This window comes from Microtus oregoni, unplaced genomic scaffold (assembly GCF_018167655.1).
Source record: "Microtus oregoni isolate MIOR12 unplaced genomic scaffold, Mior012 000001F_ref0000356, whole genome shotgun sequence".
In the NCBI taxonomy this organism is placed as follows: domain Eukaryota; kingdom Metazoa; phylum Chordata; class Mammalia; order Rodentia; family Cricetidae; genus Microtus; species Microtus oregoni.
Genome location: NW_024543060.1, coordinates 93,581,972 through 93,599,385, shown reverse-complemented (window position 1 = coordinate 93,599,385; position 17,414 = coordinate 93,581,972). Strand labels below are relative to the sequence as shown.

At 49.3% G+C, this 17,414-nt stretch overlaps 1 protein-coding gene across 3 annotated transcripts in view; it reads right to left on the bottom strand.

Annotated features, from left to right (window-relative positions):
• Btbd11 (BTB domain containing 11) overlaps window positions 1-17,414 on the bottom strand; it is a 238,809-nt gene that overhangs the window by 6,014 nt on the left and 215,381 nt on the right. For 2 of the 3 annotated variants that reach the window (XM_041674693.1, XM_041674702.1), the window contains 6 exons: window positions 16,954-17,174; window positions 15,429-15,607; window positions 8,982-9,087; window positions 4,192-4,294; window positions 3,372-3,453; window positions 242-310 (listed from right to left, as the gene is read on the bottom strand). In XM_041674693.1, the coding sequence (XP_041530627.1) occupies window positions 242-310; window positions 3,372-3,453; window positions 4,192-4,294; window positions 8,982-9,087; window positions 15,429-15,607; window positions 16,954-17,174 (760 nt within the window). The remainder of the gene's footprint in view (window positions 1-241; window positions 311-3,371; window positions 3,454-4,191; window positions 4,295-8,981; window positions 9,088-15,428; window positions 15,608-16,953; window positions 17,175-17,414) is intronic. The other variant, XM_041674710.1, reaches the window with a different exon arrangement.

Below are 17,414 nucleotides of genomic sequence, written 5' to 3'. Positions count from 1 at the left end.
TGTAGAGGTCCAACTGTCCCAGTGCAAGTGGTACCCAGATTCCTCCGTGAACTTGCTTGCCTCTCACAAGCCAGGTAAGACTGGTTTCTACCCAGGGCCCCTGATGCAGACAGTCTCCCAGGGAAGGCTTTGCTTGGGAGGGCCACAGAGTTAGTGAGGGTCATGGAGCTAGGAGGGCCCTCAATTATGAAGCCAGACAGAAGGGATGCTGAGGCAGCTGGGAACGCAATGTTCTCCTTACCTCCATGATCTCATTGTTTTTAATGAGAAGTGACTCTGGACCACCGTAGTAGAGATACTGCATGACCAGCTGGAAGGAAGAGGACACAGTGAGTGATGCCCCAGCCGTACACAATACCACACCACTCTAGAACGTCCCTCTACCTGATGGGGGATGTTCGGATAGGTTTTCCTGATGACACCCGAAATCACAACCCTATAGTTTCCAGGCTCTGCCTCCATGTCTTTGCACAGGACCAAAGCAAACCTGAGCTTGTCTCCTCATGATGGATGATAACCAAGGGTGCCCACCTACCTCTCATCCAGTCAAGCTGGTGAAACTACTTAGAGAGTCTGACACAAAACCTCCTGAGGTCCCAGAGAGCCACTCTGGGCAACCAGCTCCTTATAACGAGTTGACGAAACTCCAGAGGAAGCCGAGAGGGACCCAGGGTTTTGATATTCACTGAGGGTGGTGTGAAGGAGCCACGTAAGGCTGTCCCCTGTTATGTGTCTTCCAATGTCTGGAATCTGCCTTAATAAAATGTATCTAGCATGGTATCTGTCTTTTATCTCCCCTTGCCTCTATCAGAACCTGGCCACGTCTTCCAGCTCCCTCAGCCTGAATGAGCTCTCTTCTGTAACAGTGGAGGCTGGTTCTCCTTTGGGTCAAGTTCTGCTCACTGTGCTAAGAAACTTGGGTCATCTGAGAGTACAGATGTCTCATTCATCACACTATCCCTGTGCCTAGCATAGTACCTAGCACAGAGACAGCACAGGGGCACTTTATGTTATCATTATTACTTGGAATCTCAGGCTGACGAACTCACGGCAATCCTCCTGGCAAGAGCAATCAGTCTTCCAAGAGCTGGGACTGCAGGCACATGTCACCAAGCCTGCCTCATGTGACCATATTAGACATCACATGACTCCTGTATCTGAGTCTCTGTGTCCTGCCCACTACAGAGGTGGTGACATTGTCTAGGCCTTGGGAAATAGCACTACGCTGATCCCCTCCACCTCCTGCCTTAGAGAGCAGGGCTTATATGTATGTGAAATACCGTCAGTCAACACGGGGCTATGGGCTTTATTAAAACCAATTGATTCCTCTAGCCAGTTTGTTATGTAGGCCAAACCAATAGTAATAAGAAGCACCTCTGTAATGTGCACCCCCCTGTTTACAAAGCACTTTTCTATCTGTCACAGACATTGTCTCATTTATTCAGGGTTGAGCCATGGGCTGAAATTGCTGCATTGGTGGAAGGAGACCCTGGGCTAATGGAACTTAAATCAGGCCATTCCAGGCCCCTTCCAGACTCTGTCAGTGCAAGCATTTTCTCTAAGTGGGTGCAACGAGGCCTTATTAGGCCAAAGGCCCTGCTTACAGAACTGTTTTTCTTGGCTGCTGCCAACCTGCACGAGGCAGGGGCTTTTGCAGTCTGAAGGAGGCCTAGCTCCAGGTGTGGCCTCAGTGGGTCTGGCTCCTGCATGCATGTGATGTTAAACAGTCTCGAGGGAGGAAACGCAGCGCAGTATCAATTACTAAAAATCCTTCTGCCCGCCAGAAGCACATAAAGTGCGCAGGTTTTTGGGAGGCTCCTTGTGGGTCGGACTCAGCCTTCCTTGGCCTATTTGAAGCCACAAATGAGGCTCTTCTTCTTTTATGGGGACTGGGCAGGGACACAGGCAAATCCCCAGGGCCCGATCAATCTTCCCTTCCCATTACAGGAGCTTAAAGCTAATGTGGCCAGCAAACCGTCCCCATCGGAAGCAATTACAGGCCTGGGGATCCCTCTGAGGCCAGCCTTTCCCATGTAGGACTCCGACAACAAGCCCGCTGGGCAAACATTTACTGAATGCCTGCTCTGAGCCAGGCTCTTATTACTGGAGCCTCTCTAGTGAGAACCAGGCTTAATAGTCATGGGGTACTTCTTGGTGTGTGTGCGTGTGCGTGCGTGTGTGTGTGTGTGTGTGTGTGTGCGCACGTGCACGCATGTGCATACAGGTGCTCTGTTTCCTATCTTCAGCTCATGATCTCACTCTAACAGGCCACAGGATTCATAGGGTCAGGTGACTTCAGAGCAGATGCATTTTTCCAAGGATATGAGAAAACAACAGGATTGGGTTTGGTTTTAACCTTGGCTCTTGTATGGGCAGCCATGGGAACTTGGGCCACAACCTTTCAAGAGCTTGTGGCAGGGCAGTTGAAAGGATCATGGACACAAGAACAGTATTAGCTTTCTGGTTTGAACCCTGAGCCCGGGAGCATCAGAGGCTCTTGTCAGAAGTGAGACTGCCCATGAGTGAAAGTCAGGTAGAGAGGTGGGCCCTAGGGGCTCACATTGAGTGTGTTTTCTATTTTCACAGTCTGCTAATGTTCCGAAGATGCTCTAAAGAGAGAGCCTGGCTCCACAATGTCAGGAGAGGAAGGGGAGGCCTCCATGCGCCCAAGGTTGGGACCTGCCCTGAGATTCTGCTTTTATGGGTCTGATGTACAGGCAGGACATCCAGGGGACATTTTCAAAGCCCCTCCAGGTGATATCTGTGTGGTGGAAGTTTGGGGGAACAGGCTTTCCGTTTTGGTATGGTTTCTACTTAGAAAAACCATCTCAGTATCGAGTCCTGGAGGTGAGCCACCAGATGGGCTAGGCACAGATCCTGTTGGTTCTAACATGGCTGGGGTAGACACATCATTTAAGTCCTTTTTGTGTGCTCTTTCCTTTGTCTGGGTCTCTCTAGCCTTCTTCTTGAGCTCAAAGCCTCATTCTGAGCCCTGTAGCTTTGGCTTGGCCTTGGTTCTCCGTTCCTAGCCATGCCCTCAATGTCCTGAGTCTAAACTATTACAGTACATGGCTCCAAAATGGACATCCTCTTTGTCAAACACCCTACATATCCTGTAATTGATGGGTGACTTGGGGATACCCCCTCTAGATGTATAAATCTTTGGGAGAGGGTGTCTCTTACCTTTAGGTCCCCTCCCCCGGTCCAAGCCTGGAGCTAACAGACACAGGGCTCCAGTGATTGCTGCGGGGCTTGGGATGGAGTGGGAGGGGTGAAGTAAGTGAGCCTGAAGATCAGGTGCTAACATCTTAGTCAGGGGTGTCCCAAGGTGCTAGGGACATCTGAGGACCCAAGGCTACCCCAGAGCTCACCTGGAAGATGGGGTACTTCACGTAGCCGATCTCTATGCAGGTGCTGTCATTTGTTGGCTTGCTGGAGAGGAGGGCCTTGAACCTGAACAACACAGAGAAAGACCAAAGAATCATTCACATACCTAGTCATTGCCCCAAATGACTCTTCTCATGACACAAATCTCTGGATTCTCCTCTAAAACACAACCGGATTACAGATGTTAGTGTCTATTCAAAGCTAAAGACCAGTTTGAAACTCACATCCTCTCCCACACTGGCCACTGGGAAGGAATGGATTCTCTTTAAAAGCCCATCACTTCCCAGCACCAGCCCAGGGTCTCCTCTGCAGGCCCTAGTTTGTTCTGAGTGCTTGCCCTGGCTTCCCTCTTGTCTGGTGCCCAGGGGTCATCACCTGCCCTCATTTCTGTTGTCTGAGCTTTGCTCCTGGGAGACAGGAGCTTCTTCTGTCTTTGTGGGACATTAAGCCGCAAGGGCATTTAACCCATCCTTGCTGGCTGATCATCTGTCTTGGAGTTTGGATGCAAAGCTTCTGGCGGGTAGGGACCTTATCAGTGGGACTGAACTTCAAAAAGCAGGGATAGCAGCTAGGGTTGTAGCTCAGTTGTACAGAGGTGCTTGGCATTCCTGAGGCCTTGGGTGCAATCCCCAGTACCAAATAAATTGGGCATGATGGTGCATGCCTGTAATTCCAGTACTAGGGAAGTGATGGCAGGAGGGTCAGAAATTCAAGGTCAACCTTGCTACGTCTTGTATTCCAGGAGAGCAGCAATAGGAACAGTCACAGACAAATTCCAGTTGCAGCAAAGCCGAGGGTCTATACCTGGGAGAAGCCGTGAACAACAGCACTTTGTGAGCATAGAAGGGTCTTCCCTCTACCAGGAAGGTCACGTCAGACATTTCTTTATTGTTAAGAAAATGAGGATCTAGAACAGAAAGGGGGGCAGTGTGTTAGTGAAGGAAGAGTGAAATTGGGGCCATCTGGCGAATGCACAGGAGAGGACCGAGAACCATATTGACCTTTTCATTCCTCGTAGGTGATATAAGAGTCACGCCAGACAGCTCCCATAGAGGACGGATACATCCCTGCCACCCAGCTCAGCACAGGAGATATTCAAGCTGACCTGTGGCTAGAAGCAGCTCTTAGACTGGCTCAGTGGCTTAGTGGGGGTAATGGCACTTGCTGAGCATGTGGGATGACCTGAGTTCTGGTCCCTGGAATCCACTTACAAGTTGGATGTGGCCAGGAGGGAGTGGCTCACACCTTTAATCCCAGCACTTGAGAGGCAGAGGCAGGAGGATCTCTGTGGTTTTGAAGGCTAGCCTGGGTCTACAGAGTGAGTTCCAGGACAGGCTCCAAAGCTAAAAAAAAGTTGGATATGGTAGCACTAGTATCTAGAATCCCGGGGCTCCTATGGCGAGATGGGTGGTGGAGTCTGAGAATCCTTAGAAGCCAGCTAGACTGATGTACAAAGCAGCAAACAAGAGACCCTGCCTCAGTCAAATGGGAAGTGAGACCTGACCCTGACCATTGCAACTGTGCTATGACCTCCTGCATACCCACGCTCTCACACTCACAAAGAAGGAGAAGGAGAAGAAGCAGCCATATACTCCATAACAGATACACATAGGCAGAGCTTAGGGACTTCTGGGTGGGAAAGGCTTGTCTATGAAGGGAGTTCACCCATCCCTGTGCCTCTGTCTTAGGCTCGGTGTCCCCCTGCCTAGTGGAAGTGGTGTAGAAGGGCAGCCATGCCCTTGCCACTGGACTCCAGGCTGTTTTCTCTCAAAATCAGTGATAAAGGAAGCAGCCCCCAACTCATCTCTTCTAACAAGACAGTGTAGCTAACACTAGCTTACCTAGTCTAACACACGAAAAGGCAGGTCTTGTGCAGGGGGAAACCTGAGACACACAGAATTGACAGTGGCCAAGCAAGCCAGGGTTTGAACCAAGGCATTCAGATTCTATGGCGTGACTCACCAAATACAAGATTCCTAGGGTTATCTTTAATGTAGCTATGTAGACCAAAGGTCCTTCTTGATGGCCCTTGGAGTTGGTCCAGTACTTCCACCTTGCTGGGAATAGTCTCGACTCCCTGCCTCCTGTCCTATCCATCACAAACAAGGAGTTTTTAGCTGCCAGGTCTTGCAGTAGGACACCTGCAGGCCAGTTGTCTAAAACTGCAACACTCAGGGCTGGCCTTCCACAGTGCTTCCTTGGGGAGCAGCACTCGTGTTTGAGTTTGAGGAGCCACAGCATCTTCACCATCTACACGATTCTCCTGACCTCATGCTCTGTGCAGGATGTGCCTCATCCCTATGAGAGGTGCTCCTAACCAGGACCAAAAGCAGAAGAGTTTTCTTCCCTATGGTTGTCCCCAAACCCTGACCATTTCTTCTTCATTCTGTTACCACCCTTCTTCGGGTTACATCATCGTTCTAGACAGTTCTGGAGCTTCTGTGGGTCTCGTTGCCTTCACTCACCACAGGAGGCATCCTTCCTAACATCAGATTTCATGCTGATGGGGGCAGGGAGACTGTAGGATATGTTTGTGTTTCATACCACGGGGTCCTTGCACTCCATAGTACAGGAAGGAATCTGCACGCACAGACTATGAACAACTTGGCAGGGCAACTGTTGATGGCTTGCTGCTTCTGAATTAAATCTCCAGCCAAGGAGGTGCTAAGAGGGGCCTGAGCCCAGATATCCACAGAACAAGGGCCAGTTGAAGAGATTGTTTTGGGAGAAGGGCTTAGAACTGTGACCGACCACATGACAGAAGGGCAAGACTGAGCTCTGGAATGGTTGACTCTGTTTCCACCCTCCCTATAAAGCTTGGGGGCTGGAGAGGAGAGAGGGGGTTTGTTTTTAGGGTGTTAGCCCACTGCCGCCTCAGAGCCTGGGTCCCCTGAATACAGCACAGTGTAATGATTCAGTTCCTGTCTCTGATGACTGGTTTTTGTGGTGACAAGCAGTGTGGGCTCTGATTACAACCCATCTCTCTCCTTCTACAAACCTTCCAATAGCTCCCCAGGGCTCCAGAGAGGCCACACTTCTTTGCTTTTAAAAGAAGATTTATTTTTATTACTTTATTTATTTTACTACTTTTAGTGGCATGTATATGTATGTGAACGTGAGAGCAGGTGCCTGCCGGTTCTAACTTCCCTGGTCTACCATTACAGGTAGTTGTGAGCTACTTGATATGGGTCCTGGAATAGAACTCAAGTTCTTAGGAAGGGCAGTAGTACTCTAAACTGCTGAGCCATTTCTCTAGCCCAAGTCCTTTTACCAGACCACTGTGACTGAGTTCTTTCACCTCTCTCTCATCAAGACCTCTGTCTTCTTAAAAAAATACTTTATCTTATGCATGCTTGTCTGAGTGAGTACTATGTGTGTGCAGGAGCCCAAGGAGGTCAGGAAAGACAATAGGCTGGAACTGGAATTGCAGACAGCTGTGAGTCACCATGTGGGTGGTGGGAACATCTGAGTCCTCTGCAAGAGCAGTAAGTGCACTTAGCCATGAAGCCACTTCTCCGGTCCCATCCTCCCCTGCCTTCTCTTGGTGCTAAGCTTGGGAGTCTGACCTGAAGACCAAGTACCTTTCACTGCTAGTGAGACAAACTGCACAAAATTCAAGAATTCTCCTCCCTCTCTGGTTATGAGAAGCAGAACTTAGGCTGTGTCCTGGACCCAGCCCTCAAAAATGTTTGTGCTAACAAGGGGCCTAACAAGGCACTCAGGTGGTGTATACTGCTGATACTCGGGGAAGGTCACTCTCCACAACTACCACCTTCTCATTTGGTTGACCTTTCCAGTCTGTCGCCCTGACAACCAATGTTTCCTGCAGGGCAGAAACACTTGTGACTTAGGTACAACTCAGATTAGTCATGGGCATGGTCATAAAGGTAACATAGACCCTTTGACACTGCTGCCAACTTTCCCATCTTAGCAGAAAGCTGCATCATATTTAAATGTCCGCGTTACTCATAACAGTGATGAATATACATTGAATCAGCTCCATGCACTCAATCTTTCAACTGATAAAGGCAGAGGGATAGCTTGGCTGCAGGATAGAATTTTCAGATGCTTTCATTTCTCCAGCATTTCATATTCACAAGGAAAGGATAAAGGAAGCAGGGAAGATCCCCCCCTTAGAGGAAAAGGAATCCTTCATTGTTAATTTTTTATTACTCTCTGGGCAACAGGGGATGTGGGCTTCTGCAAGACCAGGCTCAGGTTTCCAGTCTCAAGACTGCCAGGTATTTCTCTGTCTTTTCAATTCTGCTCTGCCTGTAGTAGCCCTAGAGCTTCTGGCTGAAGCCAGTGTCTGCCTGGGGGAATCTCAGGAGCTGACCCTACACAGTGAGGAATTCTGGCATTGGCCGGGCTGATCTTCAAGTTCCAGCTCCACCCTGTTTCCAGACTGCAGTCAAAGCACAGGATGGGTCATGCCTGCCGCCTGGGAAGCACTATTGAGAGGTGGAAGTTGGGTATATGGCTGGAGTCATGTGCAAGTATTCAAGGATCATATAAAGTGTTCAGCTATCCTTACTGGATTTCAGAGCACCTAACCCCACTGCTCAGGTATGCCCTGCTTTTTGAATTAAAAATATTTATTTTATTTTTAATAACCTATGTCTGTTTGTGAGTGTCCACAGAGGCTAGAAGTGTTGAAACGCTGTGGATCTACACTTATAAGGTTGTAAGCCACTTGACACAGGTGCTAGGAAATGAACTTGGCTCCTCTGGAAGAAGAGAATTCATTCCTAACCTCCGAGGCATCTCTCTAGCTCTAACCTGCCCTTGTTTTTTACAGTCACATGTGTGTTCCCTTTTTTTCATGATCACCTAAAGCAGGACTTTCATTAGGGATAGTGCTGGCTCTTTGGTGTCTCCTGCTTACTCCTCTGCTGTGGAGATGAGGGACTTCATAGACGGGAGAGTAGCTGTTTAATCCTGCCGCTTTGATAAAACACCATGACAAAGGGAACTTAGGGGAGAAAGGGTTTAGTTTGGTTCACAGTTCCTGTCCATCATTGCAGACAGTCAGCACAGCAGGAAGCAGCTGCTCACCTCCACAGCCGGGAGCAGAGAGACGGAATCTGTATGAATATTCTCAGTTCTCTTGTTCCTTTTCATATCAGTCCAGGCAATGGAGCCCGCCCACATCAATGATCCAATGAAGACAATCTCCACAGACCAACCGAGTCTAGACAATTCCTCAATGAGATTCTCTTCCTTGATGATTCTAATTAGACCATATCAAGTTGACTATCAAAACCATCACGCTGGCATGGACGGTGGGCCATCTATCACAATCTCCTGCACATGGGACATCAGGACTCCTCAGCAGTGCCCAGTGGCAATGAATGAGGGAAAAGGTCCCACAGGCGAGGCACCATAGTCTCCTCATCCATGTCCTCTGTTGTATTCTCCAAAGAGATTTACCTCCTACTAAGGGAGATCTCAGGTCTTGGGCTTGATTCCTCCTCTGTCTGCCTCTTGTTTGCCCTGTGAAGTCCCCACCCTAGACTTGTTACATGTGTGTGCTTCCTTCCCGTCCCTATGCTCCGTGGCTATAGCCTGAATACACCTGGGCCACTGTGACTCACCCAGGCGTGAGGTCTGCTTCCTCTTGATCTCCGTGAGCTTGGGAATGGGGTAGGGACCATAGCAGTGTGTGAAGATGACGCACAGTTGCTGGCTGATGACTTCATTCTGCAAAGGAAGAAGAGGAGCTGTGTTGTGGGAATGCCAGGGTGGTACAAGCCAGGCTGTCACTACAGACACCTGTCCCCCAGGCAAGAGGAGCCCAGACATTCAGTTTGCACAGACCTGCTCTGTGAGACCATTGTTGAGTGCTTATGAAATCTATATAAAACATTTTCCCATCACACCTTGATCATTTCCTAGCCAAGGGAAAGCAGGGTTTTGTAGCTTCTGAAGACAAAGCTTTCACCTCCAATCCACCTTTATCCGTATTCTCAAACTCTGGAAGCAGCCAGCAGTCCTGAGCAAGCAGCAGAAAGCCCTTTTGGCCCTGTGACTGTGCCCCTCAAGGACATGACGGAAGCTTCTGCTTCAGCTCTGTAATAAGTCGGATTCTAGGGCTCAGGCGTTCTGGAACTGGGAGTCATCAGTTGAATCACTTCTCAATAAAAATAAAAATAAGGACGGCGGAAGGCAGTTCTGTGCCTCCAAACTCCAGCTGCCCAAGGCGCAGGGAGGAAGGAGACTGTGCTGAGCGAGTGACCTTCATCCCCCACTGTTTGGTTCTTTTCCATCAGTCCTTCCTAGCTACTGCTCTCCACCAGCAGGTGAACCGGCTGGGGGTGGGGTGGGGTGTGACCCACAGCATCCTGCTTTTTATTGGGCAAGTGGCTAAACCAGGGGCTGGGCAAATCTTTACAACAGCTGTGGTTTGATTGTCTCTGAGGGCTCATGTGTTAGGGGTGCAGTCCCTTGTTCATGGGGAGATGGTTAAATAAACCCTCGTGAGACTCTGCAGGATATTTGAGGTCCTTGGGTGTGTCTCCGACAGGGGATTATGGGATGTTGGTCTGCTCAGCCCTTTCTCTCTTTGCTTCCCAGCTGCTCCTCCCACATGCTTCTGTTGCTACCCCAGAAGCAATGGACCAGCTGACCACCGACCTCCAAAACTGTGAGCAAACCGAACCCTCCCTCTTTTAAGCTGAGTATCTCAGGTGTTCTGTTTTAGCAACACCAGGCAGACTAACACAACAAAGTATCAAAAAAGGAAGGTTAAAACATGCTTTGTACCATTTCTCTGAAAATAAAAGACGGAAGAGTTCTTAGAAAGGTAGAGGGAGATCATTATTTTTTTCTTTATATTTCCCACTACTGAGTATTGTTGTTTTTTTAAAATGATGACTTGGGACCGTAACGATGCCAGTGATCCAAGATAGTCTCAAAGTTAATCCCCGAGGCAGGACATAGCTCCTCCGTGTGTGAAAAGAAAATTTAAACCCTTCTGTCAAAGTGGATAGATTGCAGAAGACAGTGTCAGCTGGGGCATGATTAAGAGACGGGTCATTAGAGTGGAAGGAAGAAGGGATGGTGGCTCTTCTCAAGGATGGCATGGATGATATGGATGTGCACAGGGTGAGAAGCACTCCTCCGCCTTGGCAACCACACCAGTGGCTAACACCCCACCCCTGCATTCATGGGCAAGCCAAGTGTTTCTCCCCACGAGCAGCATTAGAATTCCCCGAGAGCTGGTGTGGAACGTAAATCCTTTCCTTTCTTCCATTGTCTCTCATTTTTGAGACAGTACCTAGATATGTAGCTCAAGCTTGTCTCGAAGTCAAGATCTTCCTGCTTCACCTTCCCAGGCGCTGATGTAACAGGCAAATGCTTCCAGACCGGATCCCTGGCTTTGAAAAAATAGTCCTTGTTTTCTGGAGCCGGGCAAAGCCTGGTAGCAGCGTGTGCATGAGTGGCGGAAATTACTGGGTAGGTGACAGTCATGGCTCCTTTCAAGGCAGCCTCCCCTGGCCATGACATCAGCAGATGTGAGGTAACCTTCCCATTGGCAGAAGGCTCTATGGTTGCATACCAATGTCTGGTTTCTGTCATTCAAGGAGACAAAATGACATTTCACAGGGAAAGGCACTGCAGGCAAACCCAAGGGGAAGCTGAGGGAGGGGCAGGGTGACTTCACCATTGAGAACGTGAGGTTTGCAGCAGCCAGGCTGCCTGGATCAGGATCCTGGCTTTTCTGGATCCCCCTCCAAAGGGATCTCAAGTCTATCATTTAAAATCATTTCAAATGGAGATGTTGATAACACAACTCCCTCCCTCTGGGGGTCCTTGGGAGGAATAGATGAGTACGGAGGTTCTAGAATGGTCCCTGGCACACAGAATGTGGGTGATCATCATCATCATCAAAGGCATGTCCTGCTTTAAGTGCCCGGAGCCATCACTCACGGAAGAGAGAATCTGGGAGAAGTGTGAGGGCTGGATGGGACACGCCAGAAGAAAGGAAATGGGGGAAAAGGCAGACCTAATCAGGCTTTGATGAATGGATGTAACAAAAGGAAGAGATTGCTCACACATGCTTGTTCTGCTCTGGTGTTTTCTCCGGTGTTGATAAATTAAGCAGTTTTAGCGAACGGTGTTCACACTAAGTTCCATTTTCAAGGTTTTTCACAGAGATGGTTTAAGAGCCGGCTATGAGGATCTGGGAATGTCTCTGGTGACTTCTGGATGCTTTTAAGATTTGATCCAAAATTCACTTAGCGGCTGTTTTTCATTGGCAGTCCATTGGCAGGCAGAAGCTTAGACTGAAGCATTTCTCAGAGGCTTCCTAGGCCAGCATGCTAGCAGATTTTCCTGCTTCGATTGATAATAATTTTTAAACTTTTGGTGTTACTGCTAGTTATTGTTCAGTGAGGGGCTTTAGACACACATACCTGCTTCACTGGGGCATCTGAGATCCCCGATATGGGTATATCGCAGTCAGAAAGATTGTTTTTAAATTATTGTAAGTCTTGTGAAAAAGAATAAGAGACTTTTTTTTTGGTTTTTTTGAGACAGGGTTTCTCTGTGGCTTTAGAGCCTGTCCTGGAACTAGCTCTTGTAGACCAGGCTGGCCTCGAACTCACAGAGATCTGCCTGCCTCTGCCTCCTGAGTGCTGGGATTAAAGGCATGCGCCACCACCGCCCGGCTAGACTTTTTTTTTTTTTAAAAAAATTTAAACAATCATATTTTTCATTCTGTTGATGGGGAGATGGAAGAGGCATACATTTTCCTATTCCTCATAACAAGCTGCTATGGTTAATATATGTTGTCCCTCTGTAATACACGTTACAGCCTGGTTCCCAATCTGATGATAGTGAGGACAGTTGACAAATGCTAGCACTAAGATAATAGGATGAAGGACAGACTACAGAGGGGAGAAAATATATGCAAACCATACGGCTGACAAAGGACTAGTACTTGTCATAAATAAGGAACTTAGAATTATTCAACAACTCAAACAGAACAAACAGTTCGACTAGAATGCAAGAAAATGATACAAAGAGAAATTCCAGTGGAGAGAATCCACGGATGGTGGACCAGCGCATGCTCGGGGGATGTCTGACTGCACGCTGTAGCCATGTTAATCTGCCTGTTTCCCTGTGGTCCAGTCTGTGGGATGTTATTCCATACAGATAAGGGTTTCCATGAAATCTCCTATGAAAGCAAATTAACCCTCTCTCCTCCCTTCCTCCTGGCTGTACCATCCTTCTTGTGCCTGCTCTTTCCAGAGAATGGAGCTGCCTGCTTTGTCTCTGGACGGCCTCTCCTGGATGTTCAGTCCAGCTGCCAGGGAACGGGTTTTGGTCTGCATCTGGCAAAGGCCTTTCTTTCTGCCTGCCTCCCCAATGTGCCTGTTAGGGTTGCTGGTGACTTTCATTTTCTTCCATTCAAAGGCCTCTCCCCCCTCAACCCTCCTCCTGTCAGATACTGGGGTGCTTGTGGAAGGCTTCTCACTCCTGAGCCACCAGGCAAGATGAAACCTGTGGTGTCAGCAGTCAGGAAGGGATGGCTTTTTGGTGGCCTGGGAGCCAGGGGAACTTGGGGTGCTAGGTGTGCTGTGTTTTGTGGTCTAGTGATGACTGATTCCAGCTGATAGGAATTCACTGGGCTCTGCAGTTACAATCTGGGGAATTTTCTACATTTATGTCTTACTTCTAAGTGATGTTTGCTTAAACACCAAACAAAAAACAAAAGGCAAAATTCTTCCATGGCAGGGGGGGGGGGGGAGTTAAACCCAGACAGGCCAGAAAACACTCGATTATAGACATTGGGAATGCATCCAGCAGTCCCTTTCACCCAGGTGGTTCTGGGTAATTTCAGTTGAAAGCCTTTTATTCACTTATTTTAAGTTGGAGGGGGGCAGGGGAGGAGCTTGCTTTTGAAATGTTCCCAGCAGGGTCCGCTCTTCTTGAACTCACTGAGGCCCACTGTACTCGGGCTGCACGGCACAGACACCAATCACAGCCAGCAGGAGCTCCAAGGCTTGAGGTTGGCACTGCCCAGAACGGCTGCTGAGATGAGCTCTGGCCTCAAGGCTCCGAGACGCTTTGAAAGCAGACGGACTGTGCGGCTGGTGGGCTGACTCTGTCACCAGGGAAAGGCAGTTCTGGGTGCCCCTCACTCTCACACAGCGAGCAACCCATCAGCCTAGCCCAGGACAGGTACCCACACAGTGTGGCTCATCGGCCAGTTTCTCCTGAGGCTCCACAGACTCCTTGTGGATGGACCCAGGAGTTCCACAAAGCCTGCCCTGGGGCAGATGATCACTCCAGTGTGGGCCCTTAGCTGCTCAGCAGTGGGTGAGCCTGGGCGGGTTAGTACCCATCTCCCTGCCTCCATTACCCCTCGTTTGTTATATGTTAAATGTTTGTTAAATGGAGATGAATTTAGGGTTCCTCCAGAAGTGCTTGTGAAGACTGTGAGAGTTAAACCTTCAATATGCTTAAGTGAGTGACTGGCTTGTAATCACACTCACTCACTCACACACACACGCACACACACACACATAAAATTAAATATATATTATAAATTATATATATATCATGTATAAACTTTGAAAAAACTTCATTTATGTCTTGAGGCATAATGAAGTTCATTATGAAAGGATTCTACAGACAAACGAGTCTGGGAAACACCTTAGTTCCCTTTGTGAATTTTAGGGTACTGAAGACAGAAGAGTTCACAAAGCATTGTCACCCTGAGGAGAGCAGCTGGCTGTGCCTGCCGCTGTCCTGAGCTGGTGTTTACAGAAGATCCTTGGGGAAGCACAGAAAGCCCTGCATCTTCTATGACGCTTTTCAAATCCACTAAGAAAGTTTCTCTGTGGTGTCAGGGAGGAGTGGAAGGGCCTGTATGATTGTTGACTCATTTACAGACAGGGAAATTGAGGCAGAAAGAGGTTTAAGAAGCTTGACTAGGGCCCTATAGCTAATGAGTGGGAGAGTTAGGATTTGAACCCTTGTAATTTGGTTCTAGAGTACATACGCTCAACCACTGTGTTATATGAGCCCAAGCAGTTGCATGATGCAGCGGCGTAGGGTAGGAACTCTCTAGAACCTTCCAGGGAGGTTGGTGCTCCTTAGTGCTTCTCATGGTCATAGTGCCAGGGGATTCTCTACAGTGACCCCTAGCCTTTGGCTGTTGACTCCAATGGGAGCCAGTTCATCAAGGTTGCCCAAAGTCAGTACTTCCCACCCCCACACAGGAGGGGGCCGCACACCCCTGGCAGGGACCCGAGTGTCTTTATCTACAGAGCTTTCGTGGAATGGTTCTCATAATTCCCCAAGAGCAAGACAGATGTACAGATGTCTAGAAAGAGATGTAGAGATGTGGCCTTCCTTTGCTGGGAATGGAGACCTTGGTAGGGGTGAACCCCAAGGAAGAAGATGAAGCTCCTCTGACAGGCTGTCCCATCAGAGGTGTTTATCATTTTGATACTGTGATATGATGTCATCCATATATGGGCTTCATCCATAGCTGTCCTGAAATATGTATGTATGTATGTATGCATGTAGCATGAAATGTATGTAAACCTTTGGGTTGCATGTTGGACAAGCTGTCATTCTACATGTCCAGGGATGACACCTTTCCCCTCTTCTACTCGATTCCCACCGTCCCTTCGGGCCTGGTCAGCACCTGCACCTTGGGGGTGCCTGCTTTCTCTCTTTTGAATCCTACATTTCTTTTAGTCTGGTCCAGGGAAACTAGCTTTATATGCTTTTAGAGCACATGGGTTGGTATTACCCCCTGGCTTCCGTGTAAGTTCCACAAGTCAAAAATCACTAACCTGCTCTTGTGCCTAAGTGCCTTGGGATACCGCAAATACTCAGCCAAAAAGCTGCCTCAGTGCAAGTAGTTATAACCAGCTGAGATGCGCTTGCCACCTGTAACTGCGATGTTGGGGTGTTTAAGGACCATCGGTTCCCAGCGAGATACCGTCCAGATCTGTGAGTCTCCACCCCCACTCTCCACTGCAACCACAATGGCCTCACCGCCCCCCCCCCCCACACTTTTGTACCTTGCTTGCTTTTAAGATTTCAAACATCAGGGGCAGGCCTTGGGTGACAAGCTCCTCTGTGTACTCCTCCTCTTGAATGGTCTTGAACTCCTTGAGCAAACACTGAATGAGAGGCCGGCGGTGCTGCTGGAAGGCGACCCGTAGTGACTCCAGCCACGTGTGCAAAGTCCATGGGACACCTGAAGGAGGGGGGCGGGGGAGGCATCGGGCCAGGCGGGAGGGGAGGGCAGGAGAGGAGAGGGTAGAAAACAACCAAGGAACAGGAATGTTTTCATTTGGAAGTCGGCCTTTGTCTAGAATATTATCAAGCTGTGAAACCAAGGGTCTGGTCTCAGTGAATACAGGCGAGACACGCAGAAGTTGAAACGCGTCTGCGTAAGCATGCGCATGCGCCTCATACTATTGGAGGTCGCATTCTACAATACCAGTCATTGCGCAGAATCTTTCAGTTACTCATTCTTACATCTCCCTGCCTCTGAGTTCACTGCCTTTCTTCTACTGGGGAGGGGAAACCTCAGGGGAAGAGAGAGTTACTTCAGGATTAGATGACATAACCATGCTCAGATGAGGGCTGAGAACCATGAGATCAACCATTGAAATCAGTGGGAGGAGACCGTTGCCGGGCCCGTGTGAGACATTTCCACCTGCAGCCCCTCTGCCTTTAACAAGGTCTCCTCAGCTGTATTGTGCAGTGAGAGGGCCAGGAGGGAGGGAGAGCATGCCCCGCCTGCTTCAGAACGAACAGGTGGATGGTCCTGAGCCCCCGAGCTTAATCATGCAAAACAGACTCTCAGGGCAACAGCATACATTTCCCATGTATTGAACAGTCCACCTGACAGGGACGCTTTCCAGAGTAGTGATCCAGCGGCTTCTATTTGGTTTTCAGCCTGCCATGACCCATTTTTATGTCTTACGGTTCTCTTCCCTTGCCAGGCAAAAGTCACTAGATGGGTACTAGGCTACCCTGGATCACCAGAAACACCAATGAGCCAGCTCTGGGTTAGCTCACTGAAGAAAGAAAGAGCCGCTGCTCTCCTGAAGGGCTCCTGTTGACTCAGAGGAAAAGACCTGCTGAGGAGGCATTTGTCCTTGCCTCGAGGGTCACTCTGTGTTAGTGGAGTTGGGTGTTCTACACAGCAAAGTCCTCAAGCCCTGGGAGCCACCTGGAGTGATTGTTAAATATACAGATTCCAGCCTTTATCCATCCAGACCCTCGACAGCAGAGCCTCTGGGTGCAGGGCCTGGCAATCTGTATTCAGACAAGCTCCCCAGGTGATTTAGGTGCCTGGCTCAAGGTCCAGGGTTTGGGAACCAGGGCAGGATGAGCTAAAGGTGGGGGCCTCAGGGCAGGCAGAGTGTTGCTGTCTGTGGGGACAGTGTGGGTGTCTTGGTCTGGAGATGTTCTGACAAGTGAAGGAAAAGTTCCCTGGGACCCCTTGACGTGTGTGTGAGCGTGTGTGTGTGAGCATGTGTGTGTGTGTGTGTGTGCATGCTGTGTCTCATGGTGAATGGTGCCCAGACTGACCTATACTTCTGATATCAATTGTCACATCCACGTAGCCATGCTCAGCGCTGTGATACATGGCCTCCCTCAGGGCCCTCAGTTTGGCCTTGCTGTTGCGGCTGGCACACAAGGGGGGCGGGGCTGTTTCTGGCAGGTCAGTCCCCTCAGCCAGAATCTCCTCCAGGGACAGGATATCGTTCTTCTCCTTCTCTGGCTGAGCGAGCAGCTTGCGGAACACATTCCTGTCAATCATAAACCCAGAGAGGAAGACACTGAGAGATGGAAGGAGCCGTGCTGGGAGCAGGGGCACAGTAGGGGGCTAGGAAGCTGCTCACTCAGAACCAGGAACGAGAGGATAATTCCCAGGCGGTGGCTTTACGGATGGCGGGCTTTGGGGATGAAGGAGATGGTGGGGTATGACTGGCCATGTTTCCTGGAGGACATGTTGAGACTGAATAATATCCAGAAAGTTCTGGAACTCT